Source organism: Rhinolophus sinicus, linkage group LG02 (genome assembly GCF_036562045.2).
Source record: "Rhinolophus sinicus isolate RSC01 linkage group LG02, ASM3656204v1, whole genome shotgun sequence".
Classification (NCBI taxonomy): domain Eukaryota; kingdom Metazoa; phylum Chordata; class Mammalia; order Chiroptera; family Rhinolophidae; genus Rhinolophus; species Rhinolophus sinicus.
The window spans coordinates 45,077,824-45,102,385 of record NC_133752.1 but is presented as its reverse complement, the minus strand read 5'-3'; the positions used below and the strand labels follow the sequence as shown (position 1 = coordinate 45,102,385).

General features: G+C 37.4%; 1 protein-coding gene across 1 annotated transcript in view; it reads left to right on the top strand.

Annotated features, from left to right (window-relative positions):
• The window catches only part of HERC5 (HECT and RLD domain containing E3 ubiquitin protein ligase 5), a 38,698-nt gene that overhangs the window by 3,561 nt on the left and 10,575 nt on the right, over positions 1-24,562 (top strand). Inside the window, exons 4-17 of the mRNA XM_074323646.1 lie at positions 2,374-2,595; positions 3,841-3,932; positions 4,190-4,320; positions 6,276-6,421; positions 7,490-7,566; positions 8,301-8,404; positions 9,614-9,673; positions 10,982-11,075; positions 12,678-12,867; positions 14,058-14,212; positions 18,618-18,731; positions 19,625-19,735; positions 21,371-21,529; positions 23,828-23,971. Coding sequence (XP_074179747.1) covers positions 2,374-2,595; positions 3,841-3,932; positions 4,190-4,320; positions 6,276-6,421; positions 7,490-7,566; positions 8,301-8,404; positions 9,614-9,673; positions 10,982-11,075; positions 12,678-12,867; positions 14,058-14,212; positions 18,618-18,731; positions 19,625-19,735; positions 21,371-21,529; positions 23,828-23,971 — 1,799 coding nt within the window. The remainder of the gene's footprint in view (positions 1-2,373; positions 2,596-3,840; positions 3,933-4,189; positions 4,321-6,275; positions 6,422-7,489; positions 7,567-8,300; positions 8,405-9,613; positions 9,674-10,981; positions 11,076-12,677; positions 12,868-14,057; positions 14,213-18,617; positions 18,732-19,624; positions 19,736-21,370; positions 21,530-23,827; positions 23,972-24,562) is intronic.

The following is a 24,562-nucleotide window of genomic DNA, read 5'->3' as shown; positions in this document are numbered from 1 at the left end:
GACCCGGTCTTATTTTACTATAAGACGAGGAATAATATAATATAATGTAATACCGGGTCTTATATTAATTTTTGCTCCAAAAGACGCATTGCAGCTGATTGTCCAGCTAGGTCTTATTTTCGGGGAAACGTAGTAGAATGTGTATGCTTTGCTTTTAACAGGATAGAAATATGGTTTTGAATTTGATATGGTTCAGAGCATTATTGTTAAAGGAGCTACAAAATGAGAGAACATTCTTGGACCTATAAAATCTTCGGGTTTTCGTAATAATTATTCCTACATTTTGTTCTGTCAAATGTCATACCTAAAACAATTTAGTAATGAGTTTGAGGTCCTTTATTTAAGGGAAAGTGACCCATGAATTGGGGAGTGCAGTGTCTCTCTCATAAGCAGGGGAGCGAGCACTTTTCCCGAGGAATTTTGGGCAATAGTGAGTTTTAGTGTTGAAAGAAGTAATATGATTGGCTGGGATTGCCTCTCTGACCTTATTTAGAAAGATCAAGGAACAAGGAAATAAGTATAGAGCCTAGAGTTGACTTGGAGTTTGGGAATTGGCTGAATTGATATACTGCATTTCTGGTCAAGTGGAGCATTTACCGGAATGCGAAAATCCGGTTGACATGGCACCCGAGGCAGAAGCGGCTCCATTTTGGGCCTAGAGATTTATGTCAACAGTTACATGTTTTTATTTTTCAAGTATGAAACAGTGAAAATATTCTGAATAATGAAAAGCATTCTGTTTAGAATCAGGACCAGGCATGGGCCACCCTTTCCCAAAACCGTTTTCTCTATTCCTAGTGCTTTTCCAACTCCTGTGGGTCAGAATTCCTTGGCTCTACTTCTGTGTCTAGTTTGCAGGCCCCTGATGTGTTTGAACATTACCTTTTGAATTCAGGGATTCTCCCTAGCCCTTTATTATTTCCTGTTTCTTATCAAATGCCATAATTTCCTGAAGAAATGACAGCAAGGGAATAATTAAAAGAGGATGATAGAGAGGAATTCAGGATTGAGGAAATTTATTTTTAATGTATAGGATAGATACGAACATAAATTGAATGGAAGCTGGGATTTAAGGGAAGAAAATAACCAAGTATTCGACCTATACTGAAGGCCCTGTGGATGTTTGAGAGTATGAACTTGTATTAGAAAACATTAGTCTGATTGTTTGACTTTTTCCATTCATGAACAAGTATTTCATTTTGAGTATGTACCATTTTCAGGTTATGAAGATGAAGCAGACACGTGCCTTCAAGAACCCTAGGGTCTAGTGGTGTGGGTGGAAGGGGAGGTACAGGGTTTATCATTGGTAAATCATAGTCTAGGAAAAATGAAAGTTGGGGAAGCAAGAAAGGGAATTGCATGCTCATTATATATTCCTGGTGGCTGAAAGGCACATGACAATTATGTTTGAAGGAAACACCCTGCCTCCCACCAGATCCTGCACAGTATCGTGCAGAGAGGTAGCCTTAATTCTCTGATATATTCTGTCCCATTCCATTAGATATTGTTAACTCCATTATATAACGTCTAAGAGCTTTTCTTGAAAAATATGCTGCATATATTCAGTTAATGGAAAGAGATGCTGGCCCTTTCAAGATATCGTGCTGCAATTTCAAATGTATTTTTAAGTTGTTTATTTAGGATCTTTAGGTACATTAAGGAAGGGGGTAGGGGGCAGAGAGAAAACAGTAGTTTAAGGTTTTATTTTCCAGATGTACAGTGTTTTTCATGGGCCCATCCTGTGGGTTTTTAAAAATAAGTATTTCTTGAATTTGATTATAATATGTTCAGATAGCTTTATTCTACCTGTCTTTGTCCGTTCCGGCTTCTGTAATAAAAATAACCATAAACTGGTTATTCTGCTGGCTTGAACAGCAGAAGCACCTTACAGTTCTGGAGGCTAGAAGTTCAATTCAAGGTGCCAACAGATTTGCTATCTGGTGAGCAGCCCGTCTTACTACATGGTGGAGAGGGCAAGAGAACTCTTTGGGGTCTCTTTTGTAAGTGCCCTAAGTCCGTTGATGAGGGCTCCACCCTCATGATCTCATGTAATCTTATTACTCACCACCCAAAGGCTCCACCTCCTAATATCACATTGAGAGTTAGGATTTCAACATGTGAGTTGGGGGAGGGGACACAAACATTCAGTCCATAACACTACCGTTTGAGGTAGGAGGTAAGAAAGTATGACTGTTAACTGCTAAAGAGATTTTTCTAGTTTTTCTGATTCAGGCATATGAGATCTGAGAAGTCCTGTCAGTTTGAACGTAAGAGATTGTGATGGTATAATATGGATTGCATATATAATCCCCTAGGGTAATGTCTGCTGCATTTTAAACTTAGTAAGACAGCATTTTCTTTGTTTACATCAAGGTGGTGAGCTTTTTGCATGGGGACAGAACTTACACGGCCAACTTGGAATTGGAATAATATTTGCCTCAATCCAGACACCGCAGATTGTGGAGCACCTCTCAGGAGTCCCCTTGGCTCAGATTTCTGCAGGAAAAGCGCACAGCATGGCTTTATCCATATCTGGAAACATTTACTCATGGGGGAGAAACGATTTTGGACAACTAGGCCTGGGCCATACCGACAGTATGGAAACATATTTTTAAATTCATATTATCAACAGATATTTGTTAGATAAGGGATGAATTTAATACAGACCTCCGTTTCAAAAATGGTTCAAGTCCTCACTCTTATTTGTACTGTTCTTCCTGGTTATCTCTGTCTTCAGGACAGCGTTGGTCTAAAAGACATGCGTAGTGTTAAAGTCGTTGCTATAATTGAGACGTGTCTGGGCTTTGTAGAAAAAGGGGAGAGTATCAGATGGGATCAGAACACCTGGGTTGTGATTCTCGCTTCACAGTTAACTAACTGCAGGGCCTTACCCAGTCACATAGATTTTCTCTAGGCATTGTTTTCATTTTCTATAAAGTGACGAGTTTGGATGAAATAACCTTCAAGGTACATCAAGGTGCACTTAAGGTGACTTCAAGGTGCAATTAAATATCTATTAATATATTATGACAAAAGGATACTAAATTCTATCTTAGAAACTCACATATCCTAGTCATATTCTACAAACTTTACATCTATGCACACATGTACCTCCATGCAAAAAAAAACATGTATAGTTATTCCCATTACTAAATTGTAATACCTCCACAAAGTAGATGGCAAAATTTCTTATGATCCCAAACACCTTTTTAGTTTTCAGGCGTAGCAGACTCCATTGATTTTTCAACTCTGGTAATGTACACATTATCCCGAGTTGCTGGTCAAACACTACATTTCTCCCTGATGTGGTGCCATGCTAATTACTCAGGAGAACCCATAAGTCAGTGTTAGAAAAATATTCAAAGGAGTGAAAGGAATAAAGGACAGGTAAGCTGTTTTTGCTGAATCTCGAAGTGTTTTGACAAAATAATTGTGAAAGAAAAAAGAGGTAGAGTGAGGCAAGTACACCATAGTAGAGAATTTAAAAGAAAAAAAGAATATGTTCATTAAAAAGGGTAATTCTAGATGAGAATTGGAAATATGAGATATGTCTTGCAATTAAAGTTAATCATGTCAGGTTAAAAAGAGAAAAATGAGCTCTGGCAAGTTACTTAATACTTTCACAGGTGAGCACCCCCAAATGTAGTCTTCTAATCACAGCCCCAGCACTCCACCTTTGGGCCTAAATGCTCCAACATAGAACCTTTCATGTCAGAATGTGTTGGGAACTATTGCTAGGCTGAGAGGAAGTGGTCCATGTATTTTACCGGTAGCACAGGACTCTAGTGTGAAATTCAGCATTTCCTTTTGGTCACTTTAGCTATTCTTTCCCTTGTATAGATAAAGATTTTCCTTCCCTTGTTGAAGCACTGGACAATCAGAAAGTTGAATTTCTTACTTGTGGTGGCTCTCACACTGCCCTGCTCACAAAGGTACGTGTACCCTTGTCTCCTTAACTGAAATTCTGGAAGAATATTTTGTATTGGGGAAAGCACTAGAACATTTAGGTGTGGGCAGTGTAACTCAGGGAAGAAAGGTCATCACTTCCTACAAACAGGACTGTCTTCCTGATAATTGGGGGTTTTGCTTTGACAGTGCTTTTATTAATTATTCACCGATGCCTTTGCCTCAGTGAATATGACTTCTGGGTCACATTTCTCTAGAATCTGATATGATGTTCCCTTTCCAGGATGGGCTGTTGTTTACTTTTGGTGCTGGAAAACATGGGCAACTTGGTCACAATTCAACACAGAATGAGTTAAGACCCCGTTTGGTGACTGAGCTTGTTGGGAATAGAGTCACCCAGATAGCATGTGGAAGGTAAGTTTTAAAGTGTCAATGAAAAAAATCAATACAATGCATTTAGTTAGGTATTTTTATAAAATTTCCATCACTTTCACTGATTGAGATAAAAGTATTAAATATTTTGAAATGAGTGAAGATGATTAATTTACATTATTAGATAATCATAATAAGTCTTTATTTTAGTGTACATATTTGTTTTCATTGATTTTTTTTTTTTGATGATCAGATATATTCACTTTCTGATGCTCCTTCAGTGAAATACCTTTGTCACTGTCCAAATGCACTTTTATCTTTAAGAAAAATGTCATTTTATTTGAAAAACAAACAAACAAACATGAATAACAAAGGATTATTCATTGATACAATCACCATTCCTCACAACCCTGCAGGGCCCATCATACTTAGTTACCTTAATTCTTTCAGAGTGATCACAGTAAAGTATAAGACAAAGTCACTGGTCATTTGAGTAGAATATTCTTGAGAAGTTTGAATTTCACAGCTTTTTCATATTTTCTGTTTGTTTTAAACCAATGTAGAAAAACAGACTCCTTGTTTACTTAATTATTTTGTTCCTAGAACATCAGTCAATCTACTTCTCACCAGTGGGACATTGGGTCTTGGTGGTGTTAAGAAGTATTTTACCCAGATACACTTACTCTTTTTGAGGGCAGTTTTTTCCTCACTAAAGCCAAGCAAATTCAGACTCTATCTGAAGATTGGGTTCATGTGTTTGTTTACTGGCCCTTTACTGTAAAAAATGGTGCATGTATTTTTAGTCTATAGACATAGTCTCTTATGATCTTGGAGTAAAATTACATAAATGGATATTATTAAGGTAAACTACGTAGATTATTGGGATGGTATAGTTCTCTACATTTGAGAATCTCTGCATATCACAGAAACATTATCACCACCTTGGATTTTTCATAACACACATTCCTCTTAGTAGTATGTATTATAAAAAGAGTTGTCATGTTAGAGGTATCTTAATGCAAACCAGGGCAGTACCCCTACTAACACAGAATTCACTGGAAAGACTCATAACTCACTGAAAGCTATTACACTTATGGCCACCTCTATTACAAGAAGAGGATACAAATTGGAACCAATCAAAGGACGAGATGCATAGGACAGTCTAGTAGGGATCCAAATGAGGAGCTTCAGGCATCCGCTCCCCTTGGAGCTATGGACGGTGTTACCTCCTCCCAGTCTGATACGTAGCAATGTGTAGAGTATAGCCAATCAGGGAAGCTCACCCAAGTTATTGGGGTTTCATTGCTTAGTTGTGATTGACTGAATCATCGCCGAGGTAGAATTCAACCTCCAGCCTCTCCGTCCCTGTAGGTTGGGCTTACATTGCAGCCAGAGGGGCCTTCATGAGCCAGCTGGGTAAACTGTTAGGTGTGGTCTCAGGGGCCAGCCATCAATAATGAAGACACATCTATCACTTGGGAAGTTATAAAGGTTTACCTCTCAGGCACTGAGGACAGAGGCCAGACCTTTATTTGAGCAAGACCAAATTCTGTATCATAGGAGAGACCATTGAACAAAGCTGTAAGAAAAGCAGTGTGATTAAAGTCTTTGGGAAATAGAGTGGGAGCTCAGAGAGTATCACCTAATTCTGTCTTCTAGGATGGGGAGGGAAGGGACTCAGAGGTGGCTTCCAAGAGGTTTTTTCAAGCCAAGCCTTGAAAAAGGGGTAGAAGGCAAGAGGAGATGCTTGTTGCTGATGCCGGAACACCATTTGCCGGGGTGCAGCATCATGGCCTTGAGCAGACTTAGAGGTTCCAAAATCATCTCAACCACACAGTAATGATTTCTTAGTTTCCATGTGGCTAATTGCATGAGTTGGGAGTTGGTTAACTACTTTTACTCACTGGGTAACCTAATTTCAGCCTTTTACCATATTGCTGCGTTTTCTCATCATTGTGAATAACTGAGAACTGACGATATGCGCTTTTATTTAATAGGCGGCACACACTTGCCTATGTTTCTGAAATGGGGAAGGTCTTTTCTTTTGGTTCTGGAAAAGAAGGACAACTGGGAAATGGTGGAACACATAATCAGCTGATACCACTTCCCGTGAAGTCGCTGTCAAATGAAGAACTCAAACTTGGTAAATTCTGTAGGAGCACAGGATATGGCATAAATACCTTTGTGGAGAAACTGATTTTTCTAAGTGTGTAATGTGGCAAGAAAAGAAATCTGTGACTTCTTTTCATTTTTTATTTGTAAACAATTTAAAATATCCTGTCTAATTTATTAAGTCAAAATAACCATTAGTTTTCTCTTACCCATTCAGATGAATGTGGACTTAAAATGATACAACATAAAATAGACTATGGATTCAGAAGCATAGGTAGTCTCTGATTCCAGTTTGCAAGGGGCCTATTAATTTTATGGTGATTGATTTTCTTACCTTGTTAAATTGACTCATAGTCATGTAAAACCCTCAGAATGAGAACAGCTTACACATGCTGGGTAACTGTGCTGAACACTTAACGTGTTATCTCACCTGTCCTTGAACAGTTCAGGGAGATGTGTACTCTCCCATTTTACTAGAGGGTACAGACACATGAAAAGTGAAGGCTTAGGTTAGCCAGGCTTTACGGCCGGTAAGTGGTTTGGCTGGATTTGAACTGTGCCCTGTGTAACCTCAGAGCAATTTGGTTACTTGTTTTCTGACAGTTTAGTGATGACCCATAGTACCAAAATTCTCTCAGTTCTTCTGGGAAAGTGAACAGGGTTATTTCCTTAAGTAGTTCATATATTTGATTTGTTATAACCACTTACGTAGAGTTTTGAAGTACTTATTTACATTCCTCACAGCCAGTAGTCATTGGTCAAATCTTGAGTTGTAGAGTATAATTTTTATTAATAGGAGCCAAATTAAACCAGGGAACAGTTAACTAATCAAATATTTGATGATGTTTTACATATAAGCATTTATATTAATTATGAATATTAAACTGATGCCACTTGTTAACCTTGAAAATCACCTGTTTGCCAACTAGATTTTACCCTGAATTATGTATATTTCTGCTTTATGGGTGGGAAATAACTGAGTCTTTACCTATCAAAAAGATAAGAGGACTAAGTTTAAGAATCTGCAATTATTTGAGTGTGATTGTGTGTTTGTGCCAAATGACTTTCTAAACTCTTACTTTCTGTATATCCCTTTTAGAAAGCCATACCTCAGAGAAGAAGTTAATAATGATTGCTGGAGGGAATCAAAGCATTTTGCTCTGGATGAAAAAAGAGGTGAAAATAGATCTCTAGATGTTCTATAATTTGGTATGTTAAGCAAATCAAAGGGTTCCAGAATTTAAATTTGGTGAATTCCAAAATCATCATGTTTCTAGGCTGACTTTCGGAGACTAAAAGGTAGACATCATTGATCCTTTATTGTCTAAACTACATAAATATTTACCCAGGGAAATCTTGGGTGTGTGTGTCTGTGTATCTAGTGAATGTCGAATCAGTGATTTCCTTAGATTCCTCTTAGCTTTTGGGAGGCTCCCTGCCAGTGGCATTTGGTCAGTCCTAGGGAGCCAACACGCTGACGTTCTAATACGACTTTGCCAGCCAGTGTACTAAAAAAGACCTGAGGTTCATAGACTTATGAGTAACCTTCTTGCCATACTTCACTAAGGCGCGCTGAGTTTCTTCCACTTCTACATACAGCCCTTTCAGAATCTTTCCTTCTCTTCAAAGTTGTGTGATGTTCATTTTCATCCAATCATACCTGTATAAAGTGCTGAGTGTTAGGGCACTCAGTGAAGTTTACTTCAGGTCTAAATTTGGATCCAAATTGACAAGAAATTGGCAATCAGGCAAATTACTTCTTGGTAGAATCTGATTTTATGATTTTCTAGAGCTCTATTATCCTTATTTAAAAATCAATATTACCCTATATCCTTACAATGTGCTTAAAAATTGGATACCTGTTTTTGTTGTGTCTAAATTATTGTATTTTACTTTTTATTTGTTTACAGAATCCCTATGTTAATCTGAGGAGGAAAATTCCTACACTGAAGGAAGGTACTGGAAAGAGGTGGATTGCTGATGTGGGTACTAAGCAGTGGCAGAATACAAAAAGGTACACTCCATGTGTCTATAGCTCTTTAAAGTGGTTTTTCCCCCAACTAGTTCTGCACAGTGCAGAGTGGTCCACTAGCCAGAACTCTCCAGAGAAACAGAACCAATGAGGGCTGTGTGTATGTAGAGAGAGAGAGATATTTATTTTTAAGGAATTAGCTTGTGTTTATGAGGGCTGGTAAATACAAAATCTGTAAGGCAGGCCAGGGAAGAGTTGATATTGCAGCTTGAGTCCCATATGGCAGTCTGGAGGCAGAATTCCCTCTTCTCAGGAGAGCTTAACCTTTTTCTCTTAAGGCCTTCAACTGATTGGATGAGGCCCACCACATTATGGAGAATAATCTGCTTTACTCACAGTCTATTGATTTTAAATGTAATCTAATCAAATACCTTGACAGCAACACCTAGATTGGTGTTTGACCAAATATTTGGGCGCTGTGGTCTAGCCAAGTTGACACATAAAATTAACCATCACAGCTAGCATGTAAGCTCTACAAGGGCAGCTTTCTCTACTGCAGGACTTTTCTGGGCCTTTGATATGTTTACATATATTCTGACTCTGAGCAGAATATACAGTCTATAGTTTCCCAACCCTATTTGACCTTAGAACCACTTGTTTGTGGACCTCCTATTTATAGCTGAACAGCTTAGGCAATCTTGCTCTAAACGGTAGAACTCCTACCATTTGTTAAAGATTATACTCATTTTGACATACATCTTTTAGAGGTATTTTTAGGTATGGTTTTTTAATTCTGGAAAGTAGTTGTACAAAAAGTTACGTCATAATTTGCAGAGCATAAATGATCAAGAACTATTTGTGCAATTACTTCTAAGACAACTGAGCATAATCCCCTTACCCCATTTAATTTCTGGTAATTTTTTGGTTTCTACTTTAATGGAACAGAAATAAATAGGGCTTGGAAAACTGGTTGGGATGAGAGTGTTTTATTTGTCCAGTAAAATACTGACTTTAGGTCAAGCCTTTTCCTCTTTGTGGTTTATCTGAGTGCATAAGTTTTTATTTCTCATGTTTACCACTGAAATTTTGAGATTTAGTAAGTGGAATTAACTTCTAGATACCCAAGGGAATATGCAAACAAATCAGAGATGGAGGAGTTTGAAGGACAATTATACGATGTTTTATCACGTCTCATGCCATGAGGAAGTATATTCATGATTTGTTTTAATCACCGTTTTATTCCTAATGTAGGGAAATCAGAGAGATATTTTCATCTCCTGCATGTCTGACTGGAAGTTTTGTAAGGGAAAGGTAATATATATATAATCAATATTATAATAAATTTTGAATTCTGTTAAAATACTGTGGTGACTATAGTTAATACTGTATTGTATATTTGAAAATTGCTAAGAGAATAGATCTTAAAGGTTCTCATCACAAGAAAAAAATTGTAACTGTATGGTGATGGTTGTTAACTAGACTTATTGTGATGATTGTTTTGTAATATATATGTATATGGAATCATGTCATACACCTGAAACTGGTATGTTATATGTCAATTATATCTTAATAAAATACAGTGTGAAAGATTGTAAAGAAATGATTTGATGGTAAAATAATTAGCTATATGTTTATCTCTTTTTGAAAATTACTTTTTTTGACAAAAATATATGATTAATATAGAAAATGTCAAAAATAGACACACAACAAAAAGAAAATGAAAAATCATCTGTAATCCACCACCTAAGAGTAACAGCTAGTAGTATTTGTGTATATATTTTTCCTATGTAAATGTATTCTTTTACAAACAATAGGATTATATATTGCTTTATATACCGCTTTACACTGAATATATTTGTCCATTTTCATTTTATTCAGTTTCCATATCCCATATTTTTTATATTTTAATAGCTGCATGACATTCCATGGGAAGGACGTACTTTAATTTATTTAAACATTTCTTTGTTGCAAGATACTGAGATTTCTTTGAATTTTTAAATAATATGAAGGAAGAACTTTGTCCTTTTCCTAAATATTTGTATATTTTTTATTTAAAAGAATTTTTTCTGTTTTCAGACACTTAAGTATGTATTGTTTTACAAAGAACATGTCTACTTTTAGACTGACTATATTCTAGTCAGTATAAACGTAATTAATTCATGGGTTAAGATACACATTTGATTAGTAATTTTTTATTGGAAAACTAACAATTTACTGCTCTGATCTATCCTTTTTTTTTTGGTCCCTACTTTACTTCATGTAACTGGGAGAAATGGCCATTTTTTTTAGAAACATAAAAAGCCATTTCCTTTTTTCTGTTGGCTATTTTTTTTTTTTTTACTGGGAAATAAATATTTATTGATTACCCATTTAAGGTTAGATAATATCTGAGTTAAAGTTGGATAGCACACACTATTAATGCAGCCTTTGTATTTTTGGCATTTTAGAAATTATGTTGTCAACTATAATACATTTTTAATTGTATTTACATTTGGTCAAATTATAGTTATTGTAAAGTTGAGAAGAAGTGTAATTTTAATCTAATAAAATATTTAATTTTGAAGTGTCCCTTTCCTTTTACTCATTCACCTGTTTTTTTAATTTATCTTCCTTCCACAGAATAGCTGCAGAAATGATGTCTATTCATTTGGACTTAAATAAAGCAAGAAACACCTTTAAGGAGTTAACCCAAAAGGACTGGATTACTAACGCGGTGGTATTCTTTAAATTGTTTGGAAAAAGAAAATACATGAAAACATTTTTTTATTAGAACTCAAAATTTCAGAGGAAATATTTTGTTTTGAGAGATTCTTTGAGACGCTGTAGTATATCCAGATTAAGTTAAACTCAGCATATTTGCCCACTCAGGGTGAAACAGTTGTTACAGTAGTCATAATAGGTTAAAACTCGTTGAAATATTAGTTCATCTATACACACACACACACACACACACACACACACACACCTACCTGCATGCACTCTTCTAGAGGGAATTTTTTCAACTTGGAGCTTCAACAAAAGGATTTGTTGAGATTGGCAAACTAGAATAAGAACATTTTATTTGCCATTATTGTAAACATTAGTGTAGAAATGAGCACACTTTTTCTGATGTGAACATCCCCTTCACCAAGGATTCTTCCTCTCTGTTTTGTTCCATTACACTTTTCTTTTCTGTAGGTTCTAGAATGTTCTTGTTCTTTTGAGATTGTTGGTTCTTTTTTTCAGCACTGTTATTACTATCTTTAGGTTTCCCATTTGCAGATATTCCAGACATGCTTAGCCTTTCTTGATTTCAGCCTTAATTAATTTATCTGCCTGTTCTTTTGTACTGGTTGATCTAGGGGTATTACTTGCTATGTCTCTCAATCTGTTTCTTTCTGGATCTTACTTTGGTTCCTTTCCTCTCTCCTTCACTTCTTTCCTCTTTGCCTGCCCCTTCCTCCCCCTCCCCTTCCCTCTTTCCGTTCTCTCCTCCCTGTCCCCCTCATTTGGTCTTTCCCTCTGTTTCTATAATCTGGCTCTCATCTCTGTCCCTCCCTCTCAGCTCCGTCACCTGTTCTGTTGTTCTGTCTGCAATAATGCATTCTGGATCTTAGCTGCAAGTTCTCTCTTACATACCTTTATCTCAAGGGAAGATGGGAAGTTTAATTCTGTTAACTTTGGCAGAACCATAGCCCCATTGGGGTCTAAGGTAAAATGGATCCCTAACTATGAACTTTTGTCAGGATTCTGCAGCACTTAATGGAAAGATCACCAAAAATAGAAGGCCATTTCTGCATCTGTGAAGGGAAGAGATTGGATCAGCTCATCACTAAGGCTAATATACCTTGGTTGTGCCAGAACAATATCATATAATGTGCAAGTGACAGAATCATAGAACGATCTTCCCTTGTTTCAAGTGGGACAGTTAGGTCAGAGGACCTGTGTTATGTTTCTGTTTTGACATTACCGTGATACGGACGGATTCACAGACAGTTGGCATTCGTTCATTTACTTAGCAAACTTTTAAATACTTGCTATGTGTCGGACACTGTAATGAGTACTCCTGCTGACAAATGAAAGAGATACGCTCCCTGTCCTTAGAAGGTCATTGTTTAGTTAGGGGCATAGACACACGTACTTGTCACAATACTTGTATGTATTTAGGGGGCTAGGTGAGATAGGATGTAAACATGGTTTTTAGATTAAAAATGATCATTCCAATTTCATGGTGCTGTGAAACTACACGTTCTACATTTTATTTTATTTACAGTAAGTTGCACCCAGTTCCTGCTGTGTTTTGACTATCTTTTTCCCTGATCCTTTTTGACCACAGATAACCACATGTCTCAGGGATAATCTGTTCAAAAATCTTCCATTTCATTCTCCGCACCAAGAAGCTTTAGAAGTTTTCTTCCTTCTCCCAGAATGTCCCATGATGCATGATTTTAACAATTGGAAGAGCCTGGTGGTTCCATTTGCAGAGGCTGTTTGTAAAATGAGTGATAAATCTTCAGGGGTTTTGGGTAAGATTGATGATTTACATTTGGAAATACTTTACCATCCTCTCAATGGAAAGACATGCCTAGTAAAGTTACAGTAAAACATGGGTATATGATTGTAAACACATCATGATTTTTAGCTCATGTTAGTGTATTCTAAAGATGCTATAATAATTAACTGGTGATCCATATATTGTTCTAGTACCTTTTTTTAGTTCTTGTAATGATCTATGTATGTCTTGGTCATGACTTTTTATTATAAAAAATACCATAAACAGAAGTCGAAGGAATAGGACAGTGAATAACCATATTTCCTGTACCTGAGAGTCAGCAAGTGTTAATGTTGCCATATGTACTTCCTCTCTCTCTATGTACAGATTACATTTTATTTTTGCTGAACTATTTGAAAGTAAGTTGGAGATACCATGACATTTCACGCATAATATTTCAGCATGCATCTCTTAGTATGGAATTCTACATTATCATGACATTATCAAACCTAATAAAGTTATCCATAATTCTATAATATTATCTAATACCTAGGCCACATTCAAATTTCTGCAGTTGTCCCAAAAAGTATTTTATAGCCTTTTTTTTTTTTAAAATCTAGGTCAGTTGTCCTGTAGAATGTTCCACCTCTAAATTTGTCTGATTGTTTTTTTTCCGTTTCCAGTACACTGGAAGTTAGGTCTAGGGGCTTGATTAGATTTTAGTTTTCTTTAAAAACAATAAAGAGCATATTCAGCCCAAGTAAGTCCCTTCTTTCTTAAGTTTTATCAAATTGAGATAACATAAGTGATGAAAAGCTAGTTGAAGATATTTTTTGTTTTTTTACAATGCTGAAAGGTGTTTTTTAAGAGTTAAAAACTCATGTTGGGAGCACAAAAAGAGTTGTGCAATCACAAATAGTTCTTAATCTAGTTTTTAATACAGTATGCTATTTTATCTGGATAAAAATATGACTAATTTTGTCTGTTTCTTCACAAGTTTATCAAGTGTGTGGTTGTGTTACTGTCAAGGAATTTTTTTCTAGGGCATTAAATTCTAAACTTTAATGACAATTATATTTACTGAAAATTTTATTACAAACGTGTTTTTGTAACTATGATGTATATGAAAATATTCTATCAGTTTTAGAAAATGTGAACCACTTTTTACCTTTAAGAATGTATGAGAAATTACATGCTAACGTTTATTTACCTTATATCCCTTAGAGGAATATTGGGCAACTCTGCCAGAATCCGTTTTCACCAAACTGGTCCAGATGTTTAAAAGAGCCATCACTGCTCAACTGCAATGTTGGGCTGAAAGTGCTGAGAATAACTGTCACATTAAAGCTCTCCTAGAAATACTGAAAAGGCTTCACAGGGTAAGGGTTCTTTTAGAAACTCATATATCCTTATTTTGCAATAAAAATTCCCTTGGTTTCAACTGGCCTGAATCTTAAGCACACTCTTACTTGAAACATGAAGTTTATATTGCTAGTTTTAAAATATTGTTTTTTGTGAATTAAGTCAGTGTATATATATATATCTAATCTATGAACAGTTTGCAGTAAAGTAGTAAAGCAGATGTCAGTGTAATTACCGCCCATGTTGAAAAAGAAAGCATTTTCAGTACTTTAGAAATGCCTGCGTAGTTTTCACAGATTGTACCCCCTCACCTCCTGGAGGTAGCCATGATCCTGGATTTTGGGTTAATTGTTGTTCCCTTACTCTTTTTATTATTTAATGACTATATTTCCCTAGATACTATATGTTGTTTAATTTTGCTGTTTTCAAAATTTAAATGAATGGAATACATGCATCTTACACAAGATTTGTCTTACAGATTTATCCAGATTGATACTTTTGGCTGTAATTCATTTTCACATCTACATCATAGTCCACATTTTGACTCTATCGTAGTTATCCATTCCAATATTGATGGATATGTGTACTCTTTGCAATTCTTATTTTTCGCATGTGTTGTCTATGAGATAACATGCTGCTATAAACTTTTGTGTACATCTTTTGGTGTTCATGTGTCAAGAGTTGGTTTTTAGTTTCCATTCCTAATCCTGGAATTGATAGATTATAGGATATGAATGTGTTCTTTATTATTGGTAGTTACAAACTGTTTTCCAAAGTCCTTGGACTAATTTAAACCCTGTTCAGGAGATAATGAGAATTCCTGTTCCATGTCTGACTTTAAAACTGGGAAAATACTTTCAGTGTGAAATGATACCAAATTACGATTTTAATTGTATTTCCCTGGTTGTAATACATTAGAGTATATTTTCATGTTTATAATTGGCAATATTTGTTACCTCTTCTATAAAGTATCCTTGACTATTGCTCAATCGAAATGATTCATTTGCTTTGTCTTATTGATTATAGGAGTTTTCTTTATTTTGGAAGCCAGTCCTTTGTCAATAATATGTATCGCAAATATATCCTAGTTCGTAGCTTGTGTTTTTTGTGGTTTTTTTTGATGAATTCACATTCTTAATTTTTAATACAGATGAATTTGTTGATCCATTTTTTTATAAGTTTTACTCTTTGTGTCTTGTGTTAAGCTTTCCTCTTGCAGTGTTTTCAGTTTTTACCTGCATCTGGGATCAGCAGGGTTTCTTTTGGGATAGGACTGGATAGTAAATATTTTATGCTTTGTGAGGCATATGGTTTCTGTGGCAGCTGCAACTATTTTACTCTGCAGTAGTAGCATGAAAGCAGTGCTTGGCAGTATGAAAATGAATGGGCGTGGCTGTGTTCCAACAAGACATTAGGTAAATAAGCAGAGGGCCTGATTTGGCCCTGAAAGCTGCTCTAGATAGTTTTCTAACAGAGGCAATAGCTGGACCAAAGGAAGGGTACAAACAAAGGCCCATATACCAAATGTCTAATTTAATTTAAAAGGTTGGAAATCTAGCTAACAAACTGCTTAATAAATAAAGTATACTCTGTCTTTCCATCTTGACGGGTGGGAGTCCAGGCTTAAATTTAGAAATCTCAGGCTCCTTACAGAGTTCTGCACTAAAAGGTGGAGACCCAGACAGAGGCCTCCCTAAGTCCTCTGCCTTTTTTTCCTACTTTGGTTTTGTCCACACCGGGGTGTCATGCCCATAGGTGGACACCTCAGCTCATAAGTCTGTGTTAAATCCGCACCTTCCACAGCAGCTGCTCCTTAGCCAGTCCTGGAGTCTAGGGGCGTGTTTACCTATGACACAGCCCACTCTCCAGAGACCAAACAAGGGAAGAGACCTGTGCAGGTCCTGGTAGCTGGCTTGGAGGCCTTTGAGCAGGGACCTCAGGTGCTGGGTATCTGGAGCAGTCTAAAAAGGGAGGTGTGGGCTGCACCTAGACAGGTCCCCTTGGCCCTGCAGACGCCTTACTTCCCCTGTAGGAAGTTGATTGGCTGGAGGAAGGCCAGAGACAGGACCTTTAAATCATGGGCCCAGAGCTGAGACTGCTCTTGCCCATGTCTAGAGAGAGTATTGATTTTAGCTTTGCCGTTCACAATTTGGTGTTTTGGTAATCCAACTGGAAATTTATTTTAAATTTATTTTTATTATTTTCCATATGAAAACAATTACCGAACACCACTTATTGAAATTCTGTCCTTTCCCTACTGATAGGCAATGCAAACTTTGTCATAAAACAATTTTCTCCATGTGAGATTCATTTCCAGGCTCTCTCCTGAACTTGTTGGTCATTTTATGTGGCTCTATATTGTTTATATCTGTTAAGAGAAGTTACTCCTACCTTGTTCTTGAAGTTTATCTTGGCTATTTGTAGCACTTGGCTCTTCCATACAAATTTTAGAATTGGCTTCTCAGGTCACACACACACACACACATCTTACTGGGAATTTGATTGGAGTTGCACTGAATCTGTATTTCGCTTTGGGGAGAATTGACATCTTTGCTACTGTGAATCTTTGTGGTGTCTGTTTCTTCTGCTTACTAGATTGTCTTTAAAGTCCTTCAATAAAGTTTTGTTATTTTATTATGAAAGTCTTGGATATTGTTTGGTCAGATCTATTTCAAGATATTTGATATATTTAGGTTTTTGTAAATATCTTAAAAATTATCTGTTGGTTTGTAGAAATGCATTGATTTTTTTTTTTTTTTTTTTAAGATTTTAAGATTTTTATTGGGGAGCGGGAACAGGACTTTTTATTGGGGAACAGTGTGTACTTCCGGGACTTTTCCAAGTCAAGTTGTTGTCCTTTCAATCTTAGTTGTAGAGGGTGCAGCTCAGCTCCAGGTCCAGTTGCTATTGTTAGTTGCAGGGGGCGCAGCCCACCATCCCTTGCGGGAGTCGAGGAGTCGAGGCGGCAACCTTGTGGTTGAGAGCCCACCAACTGAGCCATCTGGCCACCCGGGAGCTGAGCGGTAGTTCATCAACTTCATTCTAGTTGTGGAGGGCGCAGCTCGCTGGCCCATGTGGGAATTAAAGCGACAGCCCGATTGCCCAGAGCTCGTGCTCTAACCAACTGAGCCACCTGTCTGCCCCGAATGCATTGATTTTTGAATATTGATTTTATAGCCAGCGAATTTGCTAAATTCTCATATTATATCTAATAATTAACTATAGATTCCTTTGCATTTTCTGTGCAATCGTGAGGCTTTTGACAGTGCAAGATGGTGATCAGCAGGGTCCAGAGGACCAGTCACAGGAATGAACTATGGGTGGTGGTACTGGGAAGCCTGGATCATTTGGGGTGTGGGCCAGAGTCAGTAAGAATATTCCAGATGAATGGTCTTAGTTTGCACAGCCAAAGAGGGTCTTTTAGAAGACCTCCTGAGAATTGGTCATTGAGGCCAGGACTATGCCCGTCCATGTCAAATAATGATGGTTGCTCACGTCGTTATCAGTGTCTTCACTGATGGTTAGCTGTGCCAGGGTGTTCATGTGTATGTCATAATAACCATGGTGACCTCAGGGGATGGACAGCTGGAAAATTCCCCCACTGTTTAGGAGGGAATGTTCTGTAGATGCGTTGCCATTGGGAACATATATAAATGGTATATAGTTAAGCTCTGAAGAACATGACATGAAGTATCGGGCCCCAGAGTATTTTGGATTTATATTACAATGTATTTTTCTTTTTTCCCCCCTTCTGCCTCCCCCTCCCCACTCCAGTTCAAGCGAGCTGTTGTTTCAGTCTAGTTGTGTAGGACACAGCTCCGTGGCCCATGCTGGTATTATGAGCCTTGTGCTCCCTGTGGCTGAGGCAGTTGGTCACCAGTCATTGGTCGGCTCCTCACAGCTCACGGCAGCTCTCGCCGGCTACCGGCCACTCGCACTGGCCACCAGCCGCTCCTGGGAGCACACGGTAGCCCGCAGTAGCTCATGCCAACCTCCGGCTGCTCACGGCAGCCCAGCTCCAGGGAGAGCCATTGTTCACAATCTTAGCTGTAGAGGGTGCAGCTCACTGGCCCATGTGAGAATCCAACTGGCGACCTCAGCATTAGGAGCATGGTGCCCCAACCACCTGAGGCACCGGGCCGGCCGACACTATATTTTTCTTTGGACTTAAAGTTCTTTAAAACTTTTCTATGAAGTAAAAGTAACTAGAAGTTTATTTTCATAATTATGAATTTCTACTATTTAAACTTCAGTATTTATGTTCCTGAAAAATTTGGGCCTTGGCAGGAGAGGAATTGGATAGAACTTTATTCTGGTTGTTAAAAGAGTATTTAATTTTCTATTTATTCTGATAATCTAGTAGCCATTAAGCAAAGTTGTCGTTACATATAAAAGTTTCTCATAAGTTATATTTTATTTAAGGTAAGCCAGACTAAATGTCAACTGCCTGAAAATATTTTCAAAATAAATGAACTCACACACTGGCTTGATTTTTATGGAGACGCATATAGAAGATCCTCTTGGAAAAGGAACTCAGTACGTATGGCATGTTTGAAAGGGGAATTTGATCATCAGTGAGTTGATACAAGCATTTGTGCTATAACTTTCGACATAGAAATAGCAGGGCTTATGGGAAAAGCAAGACAGATCCCCTCAAAACCTGTGTAGCCAGAGCACTGACGGAAAAGTGGTTGCTACCTGGGCAGATAGTCTAGCTCTACCAGACAGGCAGCTTGTGGAGGAGAGTGCTATGCGAATATGAAAAGTGCACAAAAACAAAAGGGTAGAAATCTATCCACGTTCTAATTAGAGGACTGGTGGTATTGAGATAACAGATGGAAGTGGAGCTCTGCCTAGGGTGGGCATAGAAGGCAGGGTGACTGACCAGGAGCCAGCAGTATAGGGCTGCAACTTTGGGGAGGGTACCCTGTGTAAGTTCTCCCATTTTATTTTCTTAAAATACAGCCAAAGGGCTCTTGCTGCCAGTTCAGCAGCTGACCTGGGGTGTTTTTCCTTTTCTCTGAAGGCTTATAACTCTCCTAATGCATCCGCCCTTGCCTGGCAAAAATCATGTCTGAGCTAACCATCTATCCAGGTTATTTCATTCCCCTGTTTACCAGATGCATCTGAACTAATTTACATTTCAGAAGTATAGGTTGCAGCAGAACAGACTCTTTGGGAAAGTGTCCAGGGTTTATAATTGCTAAATTAAATGAGCGCTGAAAATACTAGGTTTCTATACCTTTCATTGGTACAGTAAAACATGTTCTCAGAATTTTATGTATGTAAGTAGTACAGACCAGCACTTTGAATTGGTTTGGCCATAAGTACTGAGACCTTAAACCATCAGGGATTTAAGGTTATGAAGTAAGGCATCAGATATCTCCTGTCCTTTCATTTATCAGAATTGTTCTTATTTCCATTTTTAGGACATGTCCGTAGATATCCAGTATCCTGTCATATTTAGTCATTTTCCATTCACCTTTAATATTCAATCGAAAATTAAACTACTATATGCAGACTCGCGTTTAAAAATACAGGTATGTATGCTTATTTCTTTGTCTTCATTAACAAATCAAATGATAAATGCCTTCTTAAGCAGACAATATTTTTGGGGTGATAAGGAAGGCATCCACTGGTGAAACCCATAGTTGTGGCATTCAAGAAGCTTATACTCTAATGACGAGGACAAGAGGGACAGTCATAATTTGGATTGGCTTGGCCTTGCGGCATATCAGGGCCTGATGAGCATGGGCAGCTGGAATACTTGTAGGGCTTTGACTTTGAGGTTGGTGTCTATAGTCTTCTGAATGGCACTCTAAGAGGCACAGCCGACTTGAGCTTGATTGGAATTCCACCAATATTTAAGAAGGTCAAATCTAATGAGAAAAACATAGCAGTGGGAATAAAGGTGACAGAGGATTCTTGAAATCTGGACCCAAATAATTGGCTGGTACTCTGTGATGGTGCTATACTTAAGCTTTGTAAAAAGTATCCCCTTTTTGCTGAACTATGGACACTTGAGTTGGTTTTGTTTGTCAGCATATCCAGCAGAGTGCTCTGAACTTAAATTGGACAATTGAAATGGCTTGGGAAATGCACCTCATTGCCTTTTTATAAGGATTAAATTTGTTAATATAGATACAGCATTTAGAATAGTGTCTTGCACAAAGTGAGTGCCCCAAAGTGTTAGCTCTTACTGTGTCACTTTGACTTTTGTATATGCATCTGTGTATATATATGTGTGAATAATACTCAGATATGTCATAAAAATATATGCTTTTACATAATGCAGTTAGCACAATAAAACAAAATAGGAATTTGATTTATGAGTTCTAGGAATGACCATTAATGAAATATTTAACAAAGGAAAATGAAAGGAAGAAATGATATCAGATTTTATTTTGCTTCATCTCTAACTGTTCTCTCCTGAGTTTAAACAAGGTACCAGCAGTAATTTTATAGAACTAGTATTTGATTGCTCTTTGTTTTGCTAAGAGCCATTGACTTTAATGATCCCACATTGCCATTTGGTTTCAGATGGAGTGTGTGCGTGTGTGTGTGTGTGTCACTCTCAATTAACTTCTTAGATTATCTGTTACCTTAAAATCTCTTGTCAGGGTTTTCCTTCTAGAATAGGCTCTCTTTAGACAGATCTCTCATGCCTGAACTTGTCCTGCAGCATGCTTCTTTTCTAAACTTCTGAACTTCTCTTCTGAATGAGAATACTATGTTTCAGTGCACTGCTTCAGTGTTTACTAATAAGTCTCTTAGCCTATTGATGATAATTAGCTTTGGTAACTGAAGTATTAATGATTTGTGTTTACAGGATAAAGTGGCCCAAGGGAGCCTGCCATTGGTCACTTTCCTGCTCACCCTGGTGGACTTCAAAGCTTTTCATTCCTTGGGTCCTATGTTTCTTCTGCTCACTGAGGGTCACTGAATACTGAATATATAGCTTATCTCCAGTGGTGTGTGTGTGTGTGTGTGTAATACACACATACATACATATATGTGTGTCTGTGTATATGTATATATATATGTACATATATATGGCTTTTTTTTGTAAATGTTTGTGACATGCACTTACAATAAACTGAACGAGTTTATTCCATATTATAAATTTCTGCAAAAAGCAAATGGTGAAATGAATTGAAACATTTCTGTTTTCCTAGGAAAAAAGATTTAGAGCTTGTATATTGGCCGGAATTGTGGAACATGGAGGGTGGAACATGTTTACTTTTAATCTCACGGTCAGAAGGAATCACTTGATTGAGGATGTTTTGCATCAGCTAAATCAATTTGAGAATGAAGATCTGAGGAGGGAGTTAATGGTAAAGTATAATTCTCAATATTTTGCTGCTGAGATAAGGAAAACATAAAAGAATATGACAACGGGTCTTACAGAGGGGAAATTATCTCCCTTTGCCGCTGAGGTGGTCTGCTTTCGAGTTCCCCTAATGACCCCGTTACCTGTGAGTTTCAGGTGATAGCTTGCAGGCACTTGGTCAGTACACTCAGGCTAAGGAGCAGCAGATAAAATGGTTGTCCTCCCCCAACCTGGTCATGTAGAAAGTCCAGCACTAACTCTAAGAGGTCCAGTCCCTCCTGAGGCCTGACCTAGCCTGGCTAGCAACACGTTTTAAGGGTTTCAGTGAGATGAGGTTGACACCGTGGAAAATGAAGGTTTGTTTCTGCTCTCATGCAGGAACCCACATTGCTCTGTGGAAGACAGAGCATCCTCCTATTGACTACATGTTTTTTTGAGTATAATTGTAGATATCTGAACATTCATAAATGATCTTTGGTTTAGTAACTATATAACTTGTCTTACTAGTATATATTCGACACAATAATAATAATGACTGGTAGATCTAGTGAATGTTTTCCTTGTGCTAGGAACTGTTCTAAATGCTTTACACTTGCTTGTGTAACCCTTTCAACAAGTGTGTGGAAGTTTCTGTTTTTCTCTCATTTTACATGTGGGAAAACAGATACAGAATTATGAGGTAACTTATTCAAGGGTAACACAACTGATAAGTATCAGAACCAGGATATGGGACCAACCATCTAAATAAAGATTTGCCTGATAATTTTTATTAGAGTGTTTTTGATGGGAGACCCTGGTTTATCACTTATCCTGCTCAGATTAAAGAAAGATGGACTTGACTAAAGCTCAAAATACTATTTTAAAAGTATGTTGCAATGGGATTTACAATTAAAATTGGCATCTCTATATATTTTTACACACGAGTACTTTAAAAAATCTGACAGACTCATGTGATTCTAAGCTGTGTCAGCTAGCCAGTCTACTCAGCTATTTTAGTTCCACTTTTTATATTTCATTTCACCCATTTTTTAAAATTTAGATAACATTCTTCCAAACTGTGAGGCATTTTAACATGTTATCCCATTTAATCCTTCTGATAATCCTGTGAGAAACCTGAGACTTTGTGAGATTAAAGAACTTGCCCACCGGAAGGGGCTGGTTTATCATCTGGTCTTATTATAAAGAATTTTAAATAATTCAGTGAGGTTTGGAACTTGCATCTCTTTAAAGTGGAAGAGGCATTCACCCAAATAAACCAGTAAAAGGAGCTTTACAGGAGTGCTTGTGGAACATCCAGATGGAAATGTTAAGCAAGCCTTGTGGAAATGAGCGTGTGTTAATCAGAAGAGAAGATGGATGGATATGAAGGTTAAAGAGAAAAATGAGCATCCAGGGAAAGAGCAGAGAGAAAGGAATTTCTGGTATTAAAGCAGCAGGAAAAAGAAGGAAATAAAACCTAAATAGCGCTTCATAAGAGAAAGCAAGGGAGAAAAAGAGTGAAGAAAGAGGAGGTGGTCAGAAGTGCAAAAGGAGTTAGCAAGATCAAGGAGACGAGACGAGAAAAAGTCCTTGGAATTGGGCGTTCCGGGTTCTTTGTCCTCTTGGAGAGAAGCATTTAAGTAGAAAAATGAGTTTGTAAGTTGGTGATAGCATTCTCTGACATTTGGCAACCTAGAGTAAGAGGAGCCAGTGTTGTCTGATTTGGAGACAAGGGTGTTTGTTTTTTTAGGGATAAGGGAGACCTGAACACATTTGTAAACTGAAGTGAAGGAGTCCAAGAAGGAAAGGCAGGAATGGAGCGAGTAATTGAAGGAGCAAAGATGGGTTATGATAGAGTCATCTTGGGGAGGAATTGGTGCCACCTCCTCAAGGAGTAAACAGCCAAGCGAGTGAATACTGTATGCATGTTCTGGCTTTTTGGTTTTTTGAAAACCCTAATATTTCTGATTTCTTTATGTTTATTTTCATTATACTTGATGTATCTTACAACAAACGATGCCAATTGAGGTAAATTTAGTGGTAAAAACTTCAGGCTCTGAGGTTTCACAGACATAGGATTAAATCTAGGCTGCACCATTTTAGCAGTTGTATAACCCTGGGAAACTTATTTACATTTTTGAAGCCTTCTCACCCTTATAGGATTAATGGGAGATTAAATACACAATACAAGTAAGCTGCTTACCACAATGCCTACCAAATACTTGGGCCCACAGTAATGTTAGCTGTTATTGTATTAAATGAGACTTAATATATAGCAATACATAGCCCTGGAAGTGATGCATTATTTGCTCTGTTTCTTCAGGTTTCATTTATTGGAGAAATTGGACATGACTTTGGAGGAGTCAGAGCAGAGTTTTTCCATTGTCTGTTCGAAGAGATGACCCAGCCAGAATATGGGATGTTCGTATATCCTGAAGAAGCTTCCTATATGTGGTTTCCTGTCAGGGTAAGTCTTTTTTTCTTTGTTGATGGTATTTCCTGACAGAAGAGGTATGTCAGCACCATAGGAAATTAGGTTGTCTGGACTGTTCTATGTTAGGAGAAGAATTGACATAATTGTGGAGATAAATTCTAATTCTAATAAGGTGATTATTTTCTCTAAAATGGGATCCACTTTCCCTGGGCTCTCATGTCCACACAGGAGAACTTACGCAATATATGTTTTTGACCAATTATGGAATATATAGATAAAAATGAACCCCTTATTTCTCAGGCACTCATTCTTTGTTACAGTTCTATTTTTCCTGATGAACTTGAAGACAAAGGCTATGAAAGGAAATTGTGAAAACTTTATAAGGATTACTGAGCCTGATGTGTTTCTATTCCTGTTAATGCCTTCATTTATTTGTTTTATTGAAATAAATGACATAACATTGTGTACATTGAAGGTGTATAATATGTTGATTTGATGCATTTATATTATTATGATTGCCATTGTAGCAATAATTAGCACCTCCAACATGTCACATAATTATTTCTTTTTAGTGGTTGGAATAATTAAGATCTAGTCTCTTAGTACATTTGGTGATTATAATCC